The following is a 16,709-nucleotide window of genomic DNA, read 5'->3' on the forward strand; positions in this document are numbered from 1 at the left end:
GTGATTAAGGCCACAGGTCCTATGTACTTGGGGAAGGGAAGAATTATGAAGCTTGCTTATTAACAGTTTATATTAAAGACAACATTGGTACCTATATAGAAACATATTAGGAGGGACAGGCATAACTAGTTTTGCGTAATAAAGCTACAGGAAAGGGAACTGAAGTTATTATTTTCAAGAAGGCATCTTTCCTAGTCCTTTTTATTTTTATAATCTAGTACCAACCTTATCTTTTTAAACAGTTCCGTTTTTAACTTGACTTCCTGTGGAAAGCGGTTTTTAAAATCACTGCCTATCCTTGACTATCACCTCTAATAGTGTTTAATTATTATCTACCAATTTAACTAAATCATACAGTAGACACAAAGATAGCAAGTACTTTACATATGCAAAACCATCCTCCTTACAAAGGAAAAATATTCCACACTAAAATCTGGAGAATTTCCATTACTCAAATCCTGAATCACATGCAATCTTTGGCTCTGGTGATTTTGAATACAATAGCATAAACTTGGCAGCTTTCCAAAATAAACTTACTGCTTTCTGGTCATCTGTATCCAGGTTATCTCCTTCCCTTGGGCGTAATCCAAACTTTATGGGTTCAAGTGATGGCCTCCTGGAATTATTTCTTCATAATACAGTTGACCCTTGAACAACATAGGAGTTGGGGTGCTGACCTTCAATGCAGTTGAAAATCCGCATATAATTCTGACTCCCCAAACTACTTCCTAGACTTAACTACCATAGACTACTGTTGACTGGAAGCTTTACCGATAACATAAACAGCCCATCAAAACATATTTCAGGCTGCATGCCAATAAACCGAACTCTAACAACGAAAAAAAAAAAAATTTATTAAGACAATCACAAGAAAAATAAAATATATTTACTACCCAATAAGTGGAAGTGAGTCATCATAAAGTTTGTTATCCTCATCACGTTGCGCATGCTGAGGAGGAAGAGGAGGGGTTGGTCTTGCTGTCAGGAGTGGCAGAGGCAGGAGAAAATCCACACAAAGTGGATCTGAACGGTTCACACCCATGTGGTTTGAGGGTCAACTGTACCTTTTTTAAATGCTTCTTTCCACTAATCTTTCTCACTAAGAATCTATTTTTAAGCCTGTAGTCCCAGCTACTCGGGAGGCTGAGGCAGGAGAATGGCGTAAACCCGGAAGGCGGAGCTTGCTGTGAGCTGAGATCCGGCCACTGCACTCCAGCCTGGGTGACAGAGCGAGACTCCGTCTCAAAAAAAAAAAAAAAAAAAGAGAAAAAGGCTAAAACATATATTCTTGTTTCGTGTTATTCATGACTGAGAAAGAAAAATGCCTTAAGAAGTTTCCTAGAAATCAAATCTAATAAATCGACAAAAGATGACTTTTACCTTTTACTACTTTAGTCAACATTTATTACAAAAATGCTTTCAAGTAATAGTTTCACAGTACCTCTACCATAGACCTTAACTTAGTTTCAAATAATGTTGATTGCATTACAAAAGGCACCAATTGGCAAAAGATCCAAGGTAGTGGTTCTCAAACTTTAGCGTCCATCAGGATCACCTGGAAAGCTTGCTAAAACACCAACAGCTGGGCTCCACCCTTAAAATTTTAATTCAGTTAGGTCCAAGGTAGGGCCCAAGAATTTGCATTTTTAACAAATCCCAAAGAGATACTGATGCTACTGGCCTGGAGAGCAAACTTTGGGAACTACTGATCTACACTAATAGGAAATTATTGATAATAGCATAAAAACGAAAAATACAGATATATACGGGACCCAGTCTCAGGTTCACTATCAACTTGCATTCTTTAAATATGTCCTTTCTGAAAAGCTACATAATTACATATTTCAGACCCATATTGGTTCTTATCTAAGAGAACTTAGTTCTTTGAGGGTTTTTAATTAATGAAATCCAATATAAGTAATTTTTAGTCTGATATGCTCAATGTTTGATGCAAGGTGCTACTAATAATGCCAAGGTTGTAGGTTCAATCTGGTAGCTTTATTCTGTTTTACAGCTATAATTTCTACCTCTAATCTTGCCAGCTGTCTCAGAAGACATGCCAAGAGTGACAAAGGGAATGGGTAAAAACCTGTGATTGTACACAAATCCATCACCACTACTAGAAAAACAACATAAAAGCATCTTTCCTACCATCACGTTTTTTTCTTGAGACAGGGTCTCACTGTCTTGCCCAGGTCAGAATACAGTGGCACCATCACAACCCACTGCAGCCTCAACATTCCCAGGCGCAGGTGATCCTCTCACACCAGCCTCCCAAGTATCTGGGACTACAGGCATGCACTACCATGCCCAGCTAACTTTTTATTTTTTTGCAGAGACAGTTTTCTGCCATGTGACCCAGGCTGGTCTGGAATTCCTGGGCTTAAGTCATCCCAAACTGCTCAGCCTCCCAAACTGCTAGGATTACAGGCATTCGCTACTGCACCTGGCCTCCAACACATCACTCTTAAGTGACCTTGAGGCTAAACCTAAAGATGAGAGCTTGCAACAAAATGTGTTTTAGAAATCTAGGAAACTCTTCTACTTCTTCAGGCTGTAAGTATAATCAAAATCCATGGAAACAAATCCAGGAATTGCTGTTTTCAAATGATGATAATTTTAAGGCAGGCATGCAATTTAGAAATGCAATCAGTTGAGAACTACTTTGAGTATGTGTACCTCCCCTTTGATTTTTTTAATGGAAGTTAAACGTAAATATAAGATGCTCATCAATGCTAATGAAATTATATACTAGAAATTGATAAAACCAAAATAATCTGGGATAAACAAGTATGGTACCCAGAATAACTAAAGCCTGAGGGTATATGAAGGATGACAAGAATACACATTAAATAAAACGACTAACAACACAAGTTAGAGCAAAAGGGGCAAAAGTAAACAAGAGTAGCAGATGGATAAATAGGTAGTTGAAGAGGACATAATAACCTCATTATGTATGGGACTGGGCACAGAACAGATAATACAGCCAGTAAAATCAGCTCAAGATGTCCAGAGTCTCCCATAAAAATAACTTCAACTTAGACCTGAAATTGCAAGTGTTCAGGCCAAATTCAACAGAAGGAATCCTTTTTAATCCTTTGAATGGGAACAACAAACAAGACCAGTGGTGAACATTCTGTCAACATTCTTTCATTTAGATGTTTCATTTAGATGTTCACTGAGCACCTATTTGGCACTGGATAGCTTACCATTTGATTATGCATAATACAAACTAATCAAAGAAACCCACTAAAGCAGTGCATTTTGTACTAGTGTATAAACTGAAAAATGGAAAACCAGACTAAGATGGCAGATTATTACCAATATAATGTCAAATTCTGCTGTGTAACTCATTACAGTTCTGAGACTCAGGACTACTCTTATCACATCTGACCTACAGTATTATTTTACCTATATAGTATATTATTTTACCTATATATTTTACCTATAAAGTCATACTTATATCAAGAATCAGACCACACCCAACAAGAATAAAATTACAGAACATAACTAGATTATCAGGATGCTAAAGTGAATTTTTCCACAACCCCCGCTCTCTTTCTGTGAGGCTAGACATACATGAAGAATGGCCAACAGCAAAATATACAAGAGTTGCTGAACAGTTCACTGAAGTATGGCAATATTAAGCAGGACTCACCAAAGACAACTACTGTTTTTTGTTTATTTTTTATTTTTTTTCTTTTGAGATGGAGTCTCACTCTGTTGCCCACTCTGGAGTGCAGTGGCGCATTCTTGGCTCACTGCAACCTCGGCCTCCAGGTTCAAGCAATTCTGGTACCTCAGCCTCCCAAGTAGCCAGGATTACAGGCACGTGCCACCATGCCCCGCTGACAATTACTTTTTATTTTTTTAAAGATGCAGGATGACATAACTATAGCTGGTTAGGAAACTACTATCTGGATATCATATGAAGAATGAAATTGCTCGCTTGTGGGCAAAGGTATCAGGCCTATGATGACCTAGAAGGCATAACTGGAGACAAGAGCAACTCTGAAATGACTACAGATACTTAGTAAGACCCATTATATGTTTATTGTGACCTACAGATAGCACAATGGCCTTTCATCCAACTTCAGTGGAGTATGCCATTTTCATTTTAAATATTTTTACTTATTTTAACAAGTTTTTCTTTTTTAGAGACGGGGTCTCACTATGTTGCCCAGGCTGGTCTCAAACCTCTGGGCTCAAGTGATTCTCCCACCTTGGCCTCCCAAAGTGCTGGGATTACAGGCATAAGCCACGGCACCCAGCCAACTATGTCATTTTCAAAAAACAATGGGCAACCACATGGATTAGTGTATTATTCTTCCTACTTCCCAAAAGGGCTTCAAACATCTAATCAATACATTTAAACGCAACACATAATATTTAACTTGAGTTCATGTAATAATAAAAGTACTTAAAGAAATTAGAGATGAGTATATTTCCACCTTCAGATATAAATTTGACTAAAGTGTTTTACTAAGCTAAAGAGAAAGATGCAGTTACGTAGTTAGCATTTACTAACAAACGAGGAGCCTACATAATTTTTTCTATAAATAATTTTCCTTGTAGCTAAATTCAGCAGAAATTTATGTCAATCTATGGGTGAAAGACATTTTGTGACACATTTAACAATATTAACTACTATTTTGCCAGAGATATCAAAACAAATTCCCAAGGCAGTTTCCCAATTAGGCCTCTGTATAAAAACAGAAAGCATAAAAATAAACTACAATTTAAGGGCATCATTTCTGCAAAAACTGAGATAATATAGGCCAAACAGCAATAATTTTGCTTTGTCAAAGGCTAATGTAACAAAAAAACAATCTAGATAGACACAACACAGCTATGAGACCACAGCAGTCCACAATGGCAATGTATTAGAATCACCTGCGATGAAGTGTTAGCCTAGATTAAGTTTTCCACACTGGCAATGTATTAGAATCACCTGCAATAAAGTGTTAGCCTAGATTAAGTTTTCCACACTGGCAATGTATTAGACTCACCTGCGATGAAGCGTTAGCCTAGATTAAGTTTTCCACATTAGCAATGTATTACAATCACCTGAGATGAAGTGTTAGCCTAGATTAAGTTTTCCACACTGGCAATGTATTAGAATCAACTGCGAAGAAGTGTTAGCCTAGATTGTTTAAAATTAAGCTTTCTAACTAGTGTCTATAATGTATCTATTACATACTGTTGATTAAAGAGAGTGCCACAAACAGGTATGATGATTAATGAAATAAAAGATACGTAGAATTTAGCAGGGAAACTTCCATACAGTGGACATTAACTAAATACTACTTTTTGTCTTCCAGAGGAGAGTAATGAAAGCTGGCATTCTCTCATGGAAAACAGGATTCATACTTATATTTTTGTCCAGAGAGGATGAGACTAATCTATAATCACAATTCTCTCGAGGAGTACTTAATTTTCTAAAATTCATGTCAGTAAATAGTTTTTTATAAAGAAGTTCATAAACTTTAAACTTGCTGGGCTTTCTTTTTTAGGAAATAAATATGTTAAAGTGGCACCGTTAGAAATATTAGTTTATGATAATAAAAGACATTTAGCGTAATTGCAAATATCCAAAACAGGTTATTTGCAAAGGAATTATCTTTAAAATTAATACCAATGCATTTATCTCAGTATTGTCATTAACATTTAAAAAATGACAATTTTAGAGTTCCAAGGGACCTCACAGATTTTCTAGATTAAGCTTCTTATTTTAAAAGATGAGAAAACCGTAGACTAAAAAGGTTAAACGATAAAGACCAAAGAGCTAGCTCAGCCAGAGACTTCAGCATGGGAGCTTCCTAACTTCCAGTACTTCCTTCTTTCTAACATACTATGCTGCTTCATGTGGTTCTGACTCCTCTGCCTCGGATGAGAGTACTGGTTGCCTCTTATTCTATTCTGAGACATAGTTGTCATTTGTAACTTTCCCATAAAATTAGAATTTTCCAACCTGTTTTCTGAATGAATTTTACAGCTAAACATGTTAATCCTCAGCTTTCTACATTTCAAAGCAATACAGAATTCAAAAAATACATGATTTAAACGTGCAATATATATAATCAAACTGCAAAGAAAACTCCTCTCCTGGATAATTCAGGCTACAAATTCAAAAAAATGAACGTAGTGAGCACCTATCACATGCTGAGACTATGTTAAGTGCTGGAGATATGAAGATGATTAAGATTGCCCTCAAGTACAATAGCTTATAGCCTGGTAGAAAAGGCACTTTAAGCCAACAATTATAGTGTACTTATTAAGGACTCTGAAAAACAACTAGGCAGGGAGCTATGAATGCATATAGAGATTTAGAATGATGGGATCAGACAGTGGTTCCCCAATGAGGTACTGAACACCAATAGGAAAAAAGGCAATAACTACCCATATTTAGCAGAATCCAAAATGAATTATAATAGAGCCACTTCAATTGATTCGAGGAGAAAATGAAAATTGTTTTCACACAGCAGTTATCGAATAACTCTCTGATAACAATTAGACTATTATTCAGTGGAAAAGAACCAGATTTCATCATGGCTGCATAAAAAGCAAATACAGGTCTTATATTATTTTTTAATAAAATTTTAAATCATTATTTTAAAAATCAAAGAAAAAGACCGCATCCAAAACGCGTCTAGTTAATATTCATAAGAGCTCTCCGCAAAGCTGCATAAAGTCCTCCTCAAAATTCCAGGATAAAATTCCCATCTGTTACAAGATAAATGACAACCTGGAGAACCACTAGCCCAAGAAGGAAGAAAACTACTACTCATTTTGTTTTCTTACACCTATCACTGGGGATAAAAATCACTCAGATTCCTTGATACTGACTTTCAGCTGGAAGATTTAGAAAAGAGAAGCACAGGAGACATTTTTATTTACATATTTAAGCAAAAGGAGAGGCGAGAAGAAAATCAGAGTGTAGAGAAAAGCATGAAAGAAATTAAGAAAGTGAAGCCATGAAAAGAGAGAAAAGGCTTGGGCAAGAATCCAAAACCCAAAGACATAAGAAAGGGTGGAGGAAGAAAGATTGACTGAAGGATGGTTTTGGAAAAAGTGATAAAGACAGGAAATGTGGGTAAAAGAATGGGGGCGGGGGGAACTGTCTTAAAAAAGGTTTGAGAGGGAATGAGAGACAGGAGAAAGTAATTAACTGGGGCCACCTCCTTTGGGGAGAAAAAGAGATCGGAATATGAAAGGTGGAGGAATCAATAAAGAAGCAGCGAGTTTTAACCTCCTTTTCCTCAGCCTCCACGCCCCAGAGAGGGAGGCAGAAGTGGTTCCCAAGTCCCAGGGAAGGAATTCCGGCGCAGCCCTCAGAAACCAGAATCCGCGAATCGGGACAACAATCCAGTGGGTCCCCGGCCCCTCTCCATCCCCTTCGGACGCTGGGCGGGGCCCTGGGCGTCCTGGTTACCTGGACAAGGAGTCCACGCTGGGCGGCCGAGCCGCCGCCGGCTGGGAGCCAAGACTCTCGCAGCTCGAGCTCTTCTCCATGGCGCGGCAGGGGCAGCAGAGGGAAAGGCTGAAGCGGTCTTCGCGGCCACAGGGCGGGAGAAGCGGAGGGCGGAGTGCTGCGGGCAGGGGCCGCAGTCAGGCCACCGCCGGCCCGGGAGGGAGACCGGAAGCGGCCATGTTCCCCCAGAGTGCACCGCGCCCGTAGGCTGCTGGGCCGCGGGAAGACCCCACTGCGCCCGCTCAGATGCCGCCACCGACGCGCAGTGCTCGCTGTGTCCGGCCGCGCGACCTCTGGTCTTGGGGAAAGGGAGGTGGCGGCTCCCAGGGTGAGAGGGTCTGGTGAAGCGGGAGGGATGAAGGACCAGACCCTTAGGGAAGGAGGAGAAATCCTAGGTGTAAGAGGAATGAGGGAACACTAAGCAGGAGGGTATCAGGAAAGAGATAAGGATCTGAGGCCAGGAGGATGATTGAGACAGGAATGTGGAGGTCAAGGTAAAACAAGAGGACAGGATAATGAGAGAAAAGTGAGAAAGAGGTATGGAAGAGGGATTGGGGAGGAAACTGATATACATGCAAAAAGAGTTATATACTACTGGATGCGGTGGTATTGGATTACTCAAGTAGAAGACAAACTTTTACCAGTGTTTCTATGCCCTTTCAAATTCCCGTGCCTAGCAGGAAGGGAATGTGGAGGAATAGAACTGTGATAAGAGAACAGGAACTGGGTAAAGAGGAAATGCTTCTGCTAGGATTTTTCTGTTACAGAGGACGTAAGAAGGACACCATAAAGGGATTTTTCTGATTGAGATTGAATCCCAATCATCTCATGTATGGGGTGTAAAATTATGCAAAGATTATTCCTGTAAAAAAAAAAAATCAGACGATCCTTAAAAAGAAAAAACTTCCTTGCTAGTATAAATAGAATCATATTGATTTAAACTGGATTTAATGTATAATTAAATTAACATTTAATTATAAATTAATTAAAGACAACTGATGTCTTTAAAAAAACCTTATACTTGCAGGTGTAGTATTAACTTGCAAGTACATTCCCCAGAAGAACAACCTAGCTTAGTTGTAGGAGCTAAAGTAGTTACTGATGAGTATGTGTTTAAGCACAAAAGGCTTAGCGGTTCTGTTCCTTTATTCAGTTTGGCAAGGACAGACCGCGACCGATTGTTTTTATTTCCATAATTTTTAAGAGATCTTAACTGTACTTTGTAGGCAAAAGGAGCAGGTAGTCAAAAACATTTTTTAACAAGCTTAAATATCTATAATGACTCATAGAAGAATTTCCTTATTTCTTCACCATCTCTACCTGTCTTCCAAAATGCTAACTCATTGTCAGCTACTTTGACTTAAACTTCCTAAGTATGGTGAACACTGATGAACCCTTGAATGGGAGACCCATATACTTTCTTCCACCCAGTTCATTCCTAGCACTGTGTTAATAGAACCCTCGAAATCTTCTGCCTGATATAACAATATTTGTATGGTTCTATCTAGTGATTAATAAAGAACAGTGTAGTAAAGGTGTAGAGACTTTGGAACCAGACAAACCTGCGTCGGAATCCCAGTTCTGTCACTACAGTTGCTCTGTGCTGTGGTTAAGTTGTTTCTCATCTCTAAAATGGGAATAAAAATATCTATGTAATCGGTTGTTTTTCTCTATACAGAGTCGGTTGCACAGTACAGTCTCACTAATTAGATCTATTATTACTTGTTTTTCCACTGAACTTACTGCATTACTTCTAACCTGACTGGTAAAGCGGTAACTTCTCAGAGTGAAAACACAAGCAAAGAATATCAGCTGAAAATTAATTAGTGAGCTCTAATTAATTGATGAACTCTAAGTGAAAAGAAAAATGAAAAAAAAAAAAACGGTTGACTCGGGATCTCACTAAAAGTTATTAATTTTTCAATGTATAATCTGGACTGTTTTTTCTCAGACTATCTGCAAGAAGGAACTGTGTTTTGTTTTTAATTTTCAAACCATCACCAACCAATACTTTTTTTAAAATATAAGAAAAATTAATCACAGTTGGCCCTCTATACCCATGAGTTCCATGTCCTCAGATTCAACCAACCACAGATTGAAAAATTTTTTTAAATTGTAAAAAACAAGACAAATAGAAAACAATACAATGTAACAACTATTTATATAACGTTTACATTGTATTAGATATTATAAGTAATCTAGAGTTGATTTAAAGTATACAGGAGAATATGCATAGGTTATATGTAGATATTAATGCCATTTTATATAAGGGACTTGAGCATCCTTAGATTTTACTATCCTTGAGAGTCCTAAAACCAATAATCTGCCGATACTAAGGGATAACTGCACTAGGAAAATTGAAGAAAAAGTATGCAAAATACAAGGCCAAATTGTTTATTAGATTTAACAGATGTTACTCCTTGAAAGTTTCATAGAAGTTCCTAAACACTTAATATTGCGTTGATCTCATCAGACTGACAACAGTTCATGTATGGGTACTACACCAAAAAAAATTGAGATCTCATAAATTAATAAAGTTGCAGAATACAAAATCAACATCCAAAATTAGTTTGCATTTCTATGCATCAATAATGACCAAAAAAGAAATCAAGAAGGCAATGCCATTTACAAAAACTGAAAAAAAAAAGAAAAACAGGAATAAATTTAACCAACGAAATGAAAGACCTCTACAAGAAAAACTATAAAACTCTGATGAAGGAAATTGAAGAAGATGCAAACAAATGGAAAGACATTTCATGCTCATGGAACAGAACAATTAACATTGTTAAAATGACCATACTACCCAAAGCAATCTACAAATTCAATGTCTGTCAAAATATCAGTGTCATTTTCACAAAATAAGAAGAAAAATTCTAAAATTCACATGAAACTAACAAAGAGCCTGAAAAGCCAAAGCAATCCCGAGCAAAAAGAACAAAGCTGGAGGCATCAGACTATCTGACTTCAAAATATAAATAAATTAAAAGCTATAGCAACAGCAGCATATTGGTATAAAAACAAACACACATACCAAAGGAACATAAGAGAGAATCCAGAAATAAATACATGCATTTACAGCCAACTGATTTAACAGACATCAAGAAAATATACTGGGGAAAGGGCAATCTCTTCAATAAATGGTGCTAGATATATTGGATATCCATATTCAGAAGAATAAAACTGGACCCCCGCATCTTACCACATACACAAATCAACTTAAGATGGATTAAAGACTAAAATGTAACACCCAAAGCTGTAAAATAACTACAATAAAATATAAGGGAACTATTTCAGGACTTTAGGCAATGATTTTACAGTTAAAACCTCAAAAGCACAAGTAACAAAAATACAAATAGACAAATGGGACTATATTAAAGTAAAAAGTTTCTGCATGGTAAAGGAAACAATTTACAAAATGAAGAGACAACTTGTTGAATGGCAGAGAATATTTGCAAACTATCTGACAAGGGAGTAATATTTAGAATGTATAATGAACTGAAATATGTGAACAGTTAAAAAAAATCCCATTAAAAAATAGGCACGCTAAGCGTGTGGCTCATGCCTGTAATCCTAGCACTTTGGGAGGCTGAGGTGGGCAGATCACTTGAGGTCAGGAGTTCGAGACCAGCCTGACCAAAATGGTGAAACCCCGTCTCTACTAAAAAATACAAAAAGTAGGTGGGTGTGGTGGCGTGTGACTGTAATTCCAGCTACTCAGGAGGCTGAGGCAGGAGAATTGCTTGCACCCAGGAGGCAGAGGTTGCAGTGAGCCAAGATTGTGCCACTGCACTCCAGCCTGGATGACAGAGTGAGACTCTATGTCAAAAAAAAAAAAAAAAAAAAAGGCAAAGGGCCAGGCGCAGTGGCTCACGCTTATAATCCCAGCACTTTGGGAAGCTGTGGTGGGCAGACCACCTAAGGTCAGGAGTTCGAGACCAGACTGGCCAACATGGCAAAAACCCGTCTCTACCAAAAATACAAAAAAAAAGAAAAAAGAAAAAAATAGCTGGCATGGTGATGGGTGCCTGTAATCCCAGCTTCAGGAGGCTGAGGCAGGAGAATTGCTTGAACCCAGGAGGCCAAGTTTGCAGTGAGCCTAGATCACGCCACTGCACTTCAGCCTGGGAGACAGAGTGAGACTTCATCCCAAAGAAAAAAAGGGCAAAGGACATAACAGATGTTTCTCAAAGGAAGACACAAGAATAGCCAAAAGGTATATGAAAAAATACTCAACATCACTAATTATCAGGACAATGTAAGTCAAAACCACAATGAGATACCACCTTATCCCAGTCAGAATGACTGTTATCAAAGAGACAAAAAATAACAGATGCTGGTGAGGATGTGGAGAAAAGGGAACTCTTATACTCTGTTGGTGGGAATGTAAATTAATACAGCCAGTATGGAAAATATTCTGGAAAAAACTAAAAATAGAACTACCCGTTACTGGGTATTTATTCAAAGGAAAATAAATTAGTTATCAAAAAGATACCTGCACCCCATGTTTATTTTGCAGCACTATTCACAGTAACAAAGATGTGGAACCAACCTACATGTCCATCAATGGTCAAATGAATAAAGAAAAAATATATATGCAATGAAATACTATTCTGTCATAAAAAGAATGAAATCATATCATTTGCAGCAACATAAATAAAATTACAGGTCATTATGTTAAGTAAGCTAGGCACAGAAAGACAAAATCACGTGTTATCTCTCATATATGGGAGCTCAAAAAGTCAATCTCATGGAAGTAGAGAGTAGAATGATGGACACCAGAGGCTAGGAAGAGTGTGTAGAGGATGAGGAGAGGTTGGTTATTGAGTACAAACATACAGTTAGATAGAAGAAATAAGTTATAGACTGGGTGCAGTGGGTCATGTAATTTTCAGCACTTTGGGAGGACAAGGTGGGTGGATCACTTGAGGTCAGGAGTTCAAGACCAGCCTGGCAAGAATGGTGAAACCCCATCTCCACTAAAAATACGAAGATTAGTCAGATGTGGTGGCAGGCACCTGTAATCCCAGCTACTCAGGAGGCTGAGGCAGGAGAATCGCTTGAACCCGGAAGGCAGTTGCAGTGAGCCAAGATTGCACCACTGCACTCCAGCCTGGATGATAGAAGGAGACTTCATCTCAAAAAAAAAAAAAAAAAAGAATTCTAACGTTCAATAACAGAATATGAATATGATGTCTATAGTTAACAAGAATGTACAGTATATTTCAAAATAGCTATAGCAGAGGACTTGAAATGTTCTCAACACATAGAAATAATAAATAAGGTGATGGATTCCCTAAATACTCTGACTTGGTCATTACATATTCTATGCATGCAACAAAATATCACATGTGCCCCATAGATATGTACAAATATTATGTATCAAAATGAAAAGACGAGAGAAAATGAAAATGATAAACACATTGCATGACCAAGAAGATATAATTAAAAGATTGAACATCATAGAATAATTTTATGGACATCTTTATACTAAACACTTATAATCTTAAATAAATAAATATTTTGAAACAGAAACATGCCAAAATTTGCTAAGTAAGAAATAGAAAAAAAATAGAAGTTAAAACAATAATCAAAAACCTCTCCCTCAAATATTTTTATGGATCAAGTCTAACAGATTTTGATGAAATTAAGGAACAGAAAAAGAAAACCGCTGAATCCATTTTATGAAGTCTATTTCCCATAGGCCTTTCCTTTGTTAACATCTATACACACAAGTGAAATCCTAAATGGAATATTACTTAAAATAGGGTGATGTCAACAAGAGGCCAGACTAGGAAGATGCAGGCTCTTCTTTTGCCACACAGATGTTGACTTAAAAATAATGTACAAGCTGGGCACAATGGCTCACCCCTGTAATCCCAGAATTTGGGAGGCTAAGATGGGTGGATCACTTAAGCCCAAGAGTTTGAGTCCAGCCTGGGCAACATGGTGAAACCCCATCTCTACAAAATATACAAAAAATTAGCTGGGTGTGCTGGCGTGTGCCTGTAGTCCCAGCTACTTGGGAGGCTTGTGATAGCAGGATTGCTTGAGCCCAGGAGGTCAACACTGCAGTGAGCCATGATTAAGCCACTGCACTCCATCCTGGGTGACAGAATGAGACCCTGTCTAAGAGAAAAAAAAAAAAAAAAAGTACAAGAAAATCTGTGTGAGAAGTTAAAGCATGTTAAACCAAGAGAGGATTCTAGAGAAAGAGGTAGAAAAACTTATGGCATTTGGCATACCTGTTTATCGTCCTTTCCCTAGATGGCATATCATGAAGGAATGGGTGGGGTGAACACTCACTTCTTATTAGGACTTCTTCCTGTGGATGAAAGCAAAAAAGGGGACTTTTAATAAAATGTTTTGGCTTTTCTGGGGCTGCCTAAGGGACTGGTTTTGGTTTTGCCAGACTCTGAGCACTGATGGTATTGATACCAGAGCTTGGAGCCTATAATAGAGGAGAGCAGCATATTATAGCTCCATTTCTACAGGCAGACACCAAAAGAAGCAGAAGATCAGAAAAGATCTTGGAGGTCAGAGAACTTCCAGCACAGCTGAGTAGTAAACATCTTCTCTTGCACAAAACTAGTACACAAAGACTGGGAGAGGTGGTTGTTTTTTTCAAATCCTATGAAAAAAGATATAAGTCATATAAAGTAAGGGTAAAACATGTCCCAACCAAAGAAATAAATACAACTCCAAAAACAAGCCCTAAAGAAATTCAGATTTATGAGCTGCCCAAAAAAGAATTTAAAATAACTGTTACAAAGATGCTCAATGAGTCCAGGCACATTGGCTCATGCCGGTAATCTGAGCACCCTAGGAAGCTGAGATGGGCAGATCACCTGAGGTCAGGAGTTCGAGACCAGTCTGACCAACATGGTAAGACCCCATCTCTACTAAATACAAAAAAATTAGCCAGGTGTAGTGGCACATGCCTGTAATCCCAGCTACTTGGGGTGCTGAGACAAGAGAACTGCTTGAACCTGAGAGGCAGAGGTTGCAGTGAGCCAAGATTGCGCCATTGCACTTCAGTCTGGGCAACAAGAACAAAACTCCATCTCGAAAAAAACGAATAAATAAAATGTTAAAAATAAAGATGTCCAATGAGCTTAAAGAGAATACCAATAGATGAATCACAAAAGAATGCATTAACAAAATGTGAATATCAACAAAGTGATAAAAGCTATTTTTAAAAAGGACAAAATTTCTGGAACTGAAAAACACAAATGAACTGAAAAATTCATTAAAGGAATTCAACAGCAAGCTTGATCAGGCAGAAGAAAAAATTAGTGAACTCAAAGATAAGTTATGTGAAACCACTGAGTCAGAAAAACTAAAAGAAAAAAAGGAAGAAAAGTAAAGAAAGCTGTGTTAGGCTGTTACTGCATTGCTATAAAGAAATATCTGAGACTGGGTAATTTACAAAGTAAAAAAGGTTTAATTGGCTCACAGTTCTGCAGGCTGTACAGGAATCATGTTGTCCACATCTTCTTCACTTCTAGGGAGACCTTAGGGAGCTTCTACTTGTGGCAGGAAGTGAAGGGGGAGCAGGTGTCTCATATGACAAAAATGGGAGCAAGAGGGAGAGTAGTGGGGAGGTGCCTACACTTTCAAACAATCAGATTTCATGAGAACTTATTCACTGTCACAAGGACAGCACCAAGTCATGAGGGATCTGCCCCCATGACCAAAACACCTCCCACCAGGCCCACCTCTGACACTGTGAATTAAATTTCACCATGAGATTTAGAGGGGACACATATCCAAACAATATCAAGATCCTAAGGGAATTATGGGACACTATCAAGTGAACCAATATATGCATTATAGAAATTACAGAAGGAGAAGAGAGAGAGAAAGAGGCAGGGAGATTATTTGAAGAAATATTGGCTGAAAAATTCCCACATCAAAAGAAACAATGAACATTAAGATTCAAGTAACTAAAAGAGCTTCAACTAGGATAAATTAAATGAGAATCACCCCAAGACACGGTATACCCAAACTTCCTAAAATCAAAGACAAAGAGAGAATCTTGAAAACAGGCAGGAAAAGCAATTTGTCACATAAAGAAGCTTCTATAAGACTATCAGATTTTCCAGTAGAAACTTTACAAGTCATAAGAGTACAAGATGATATGTTCAAAGTGTTGAGGAAAAATATTGTCAAACAGAAATACTGTATTTGGCCACACTGTTCTTCAAAGATTAAGGAGAAATTTAGACTTTCTCAGATAAACAAACACTGAGAGAGTTCATTACCTCTAGACCTTCTCTACAAGAAGTGCTAACAAGAGTCCTTCCAGTTGAAATGAAAAGATTGTAGACAGCAACACAAAGCTATATGAAAACATAAGATTCTCCATAAAGGTACATATATGGACAAATATAGTAACCTGTCCTATTGTATTTTTGATGCATAGAATTTAAATAACAAAGATATTTTAAGAACTAGAAATCTATTTTAATGGGTTTACAATATATAAAGATGTAACTTGTGATATCAGTAACATAAAGTGGGGGTGGAGTGGACATATAAAGAAGTAGCATTTTTGTATATGATTGAGATTATTATCATTTAAAATAGAATGCTATCATTTAAATATGTTGTATGTAATTGCAATGGTATTCACAAAGAAAATATCTATAAAACATACACAAGGCTGGCCGTGGTGACTCACACCTGTAAACCCAGCACTTTGGGAGGCTGAGGTGGTCAGATCACAAGGTCAGGAGATCGAGACCATCCTGGCTAACACGGTGAAACCCCATCTCTACTAAAAATACAAAAAATTAGCTGGGCATGGCAGCAGGTGCCTGTAGTCCCAGCTACTCAGGAGACTGAGGTAGGAGAATGACGTGAACCCAGGAAGCAGAGCTTGCAGTGAACTGAGATCACGCCACTGCACTCCAGCCTGGGCAACAAAGCAAGACTGTGTCTCAAAAAAAAAAAAAAAAAATACACAAAAGGAAACGAAGACATCAAAGCATATAACCACAAAAATATCAATGAAACATAAAGGTAGTCAATAAAAAAGGAAAAGAGAGGAAAAAAGGGCTACAAAACCCAGAAAACAACAAACTAGCAATGGTAAGTCCTTCCCTATCAGTAATTATTTTAAATGTAAATAAACTCACCAATCAAAGACATAGATTGATTGGGTGAATTGATGAAAAGAACAAGATACAAGTATATATTGTCTAGAAGAGACTCACTTTAAGTCTACACTCACAGTCTG

The 16,709-nt window shown here is 37.8% G+C and overlaps 1 protein-coding gene across 4 annotated transcripts in view; it reads right to left on the bottom strand.

The window, feature by feature from the left end:
* Window positions 1–7,904, bottom strand: part of MTMR2 (myotubularin related protein 2) — an 86,864-nt gene extending 78,960 nt beyond the window's left edge. Inside the window, exons 1-2 of one of the 4 annotated variants that reach the window (XM_038005292.2) lie at window positions 7,433–7,899; window positions 538–647 (exon numbers count right to left, since the gene is read on the bottom strand). Coding sequence is in view for 1 of the 4 variants with exons in the window: in XM_008020605.3 (XP_008018796.1) it covers window positions 7,433–7,512 (80 nt within the window). In the remaining 3 variants the exon portion in view is untranslated. Of the gene's footprint in view, window positions 1–537; window positions 648–7,249; window positions 7,266–7,432 lie in introns of those variants that run through there. The other 3 variants (XM_038005293.2, XM_008020605.3, XM_008020606.3) reach the window with 3 other exon arrangements.
* Between the last annotated feature and the right edge of the window lie 8,805 nt (window positions 7,905–16,709).

This window comes from Chlorocebus sabaeus, chromosome 1 (assembly GCF_047675955.1).
Source record: "Chlorocebus sabaeus isolate Y175 chromosome 1, mChlSab1.0.hap1, whole genome shotgun sequence".
Taxonomy (NCBI): domain Eukaryota; kingdom Metazoa; phylum Chordata; class Mammalia; order Primates; family Cercopithecidae; genus Chlorocebus; species Chlorocebus sabaeus.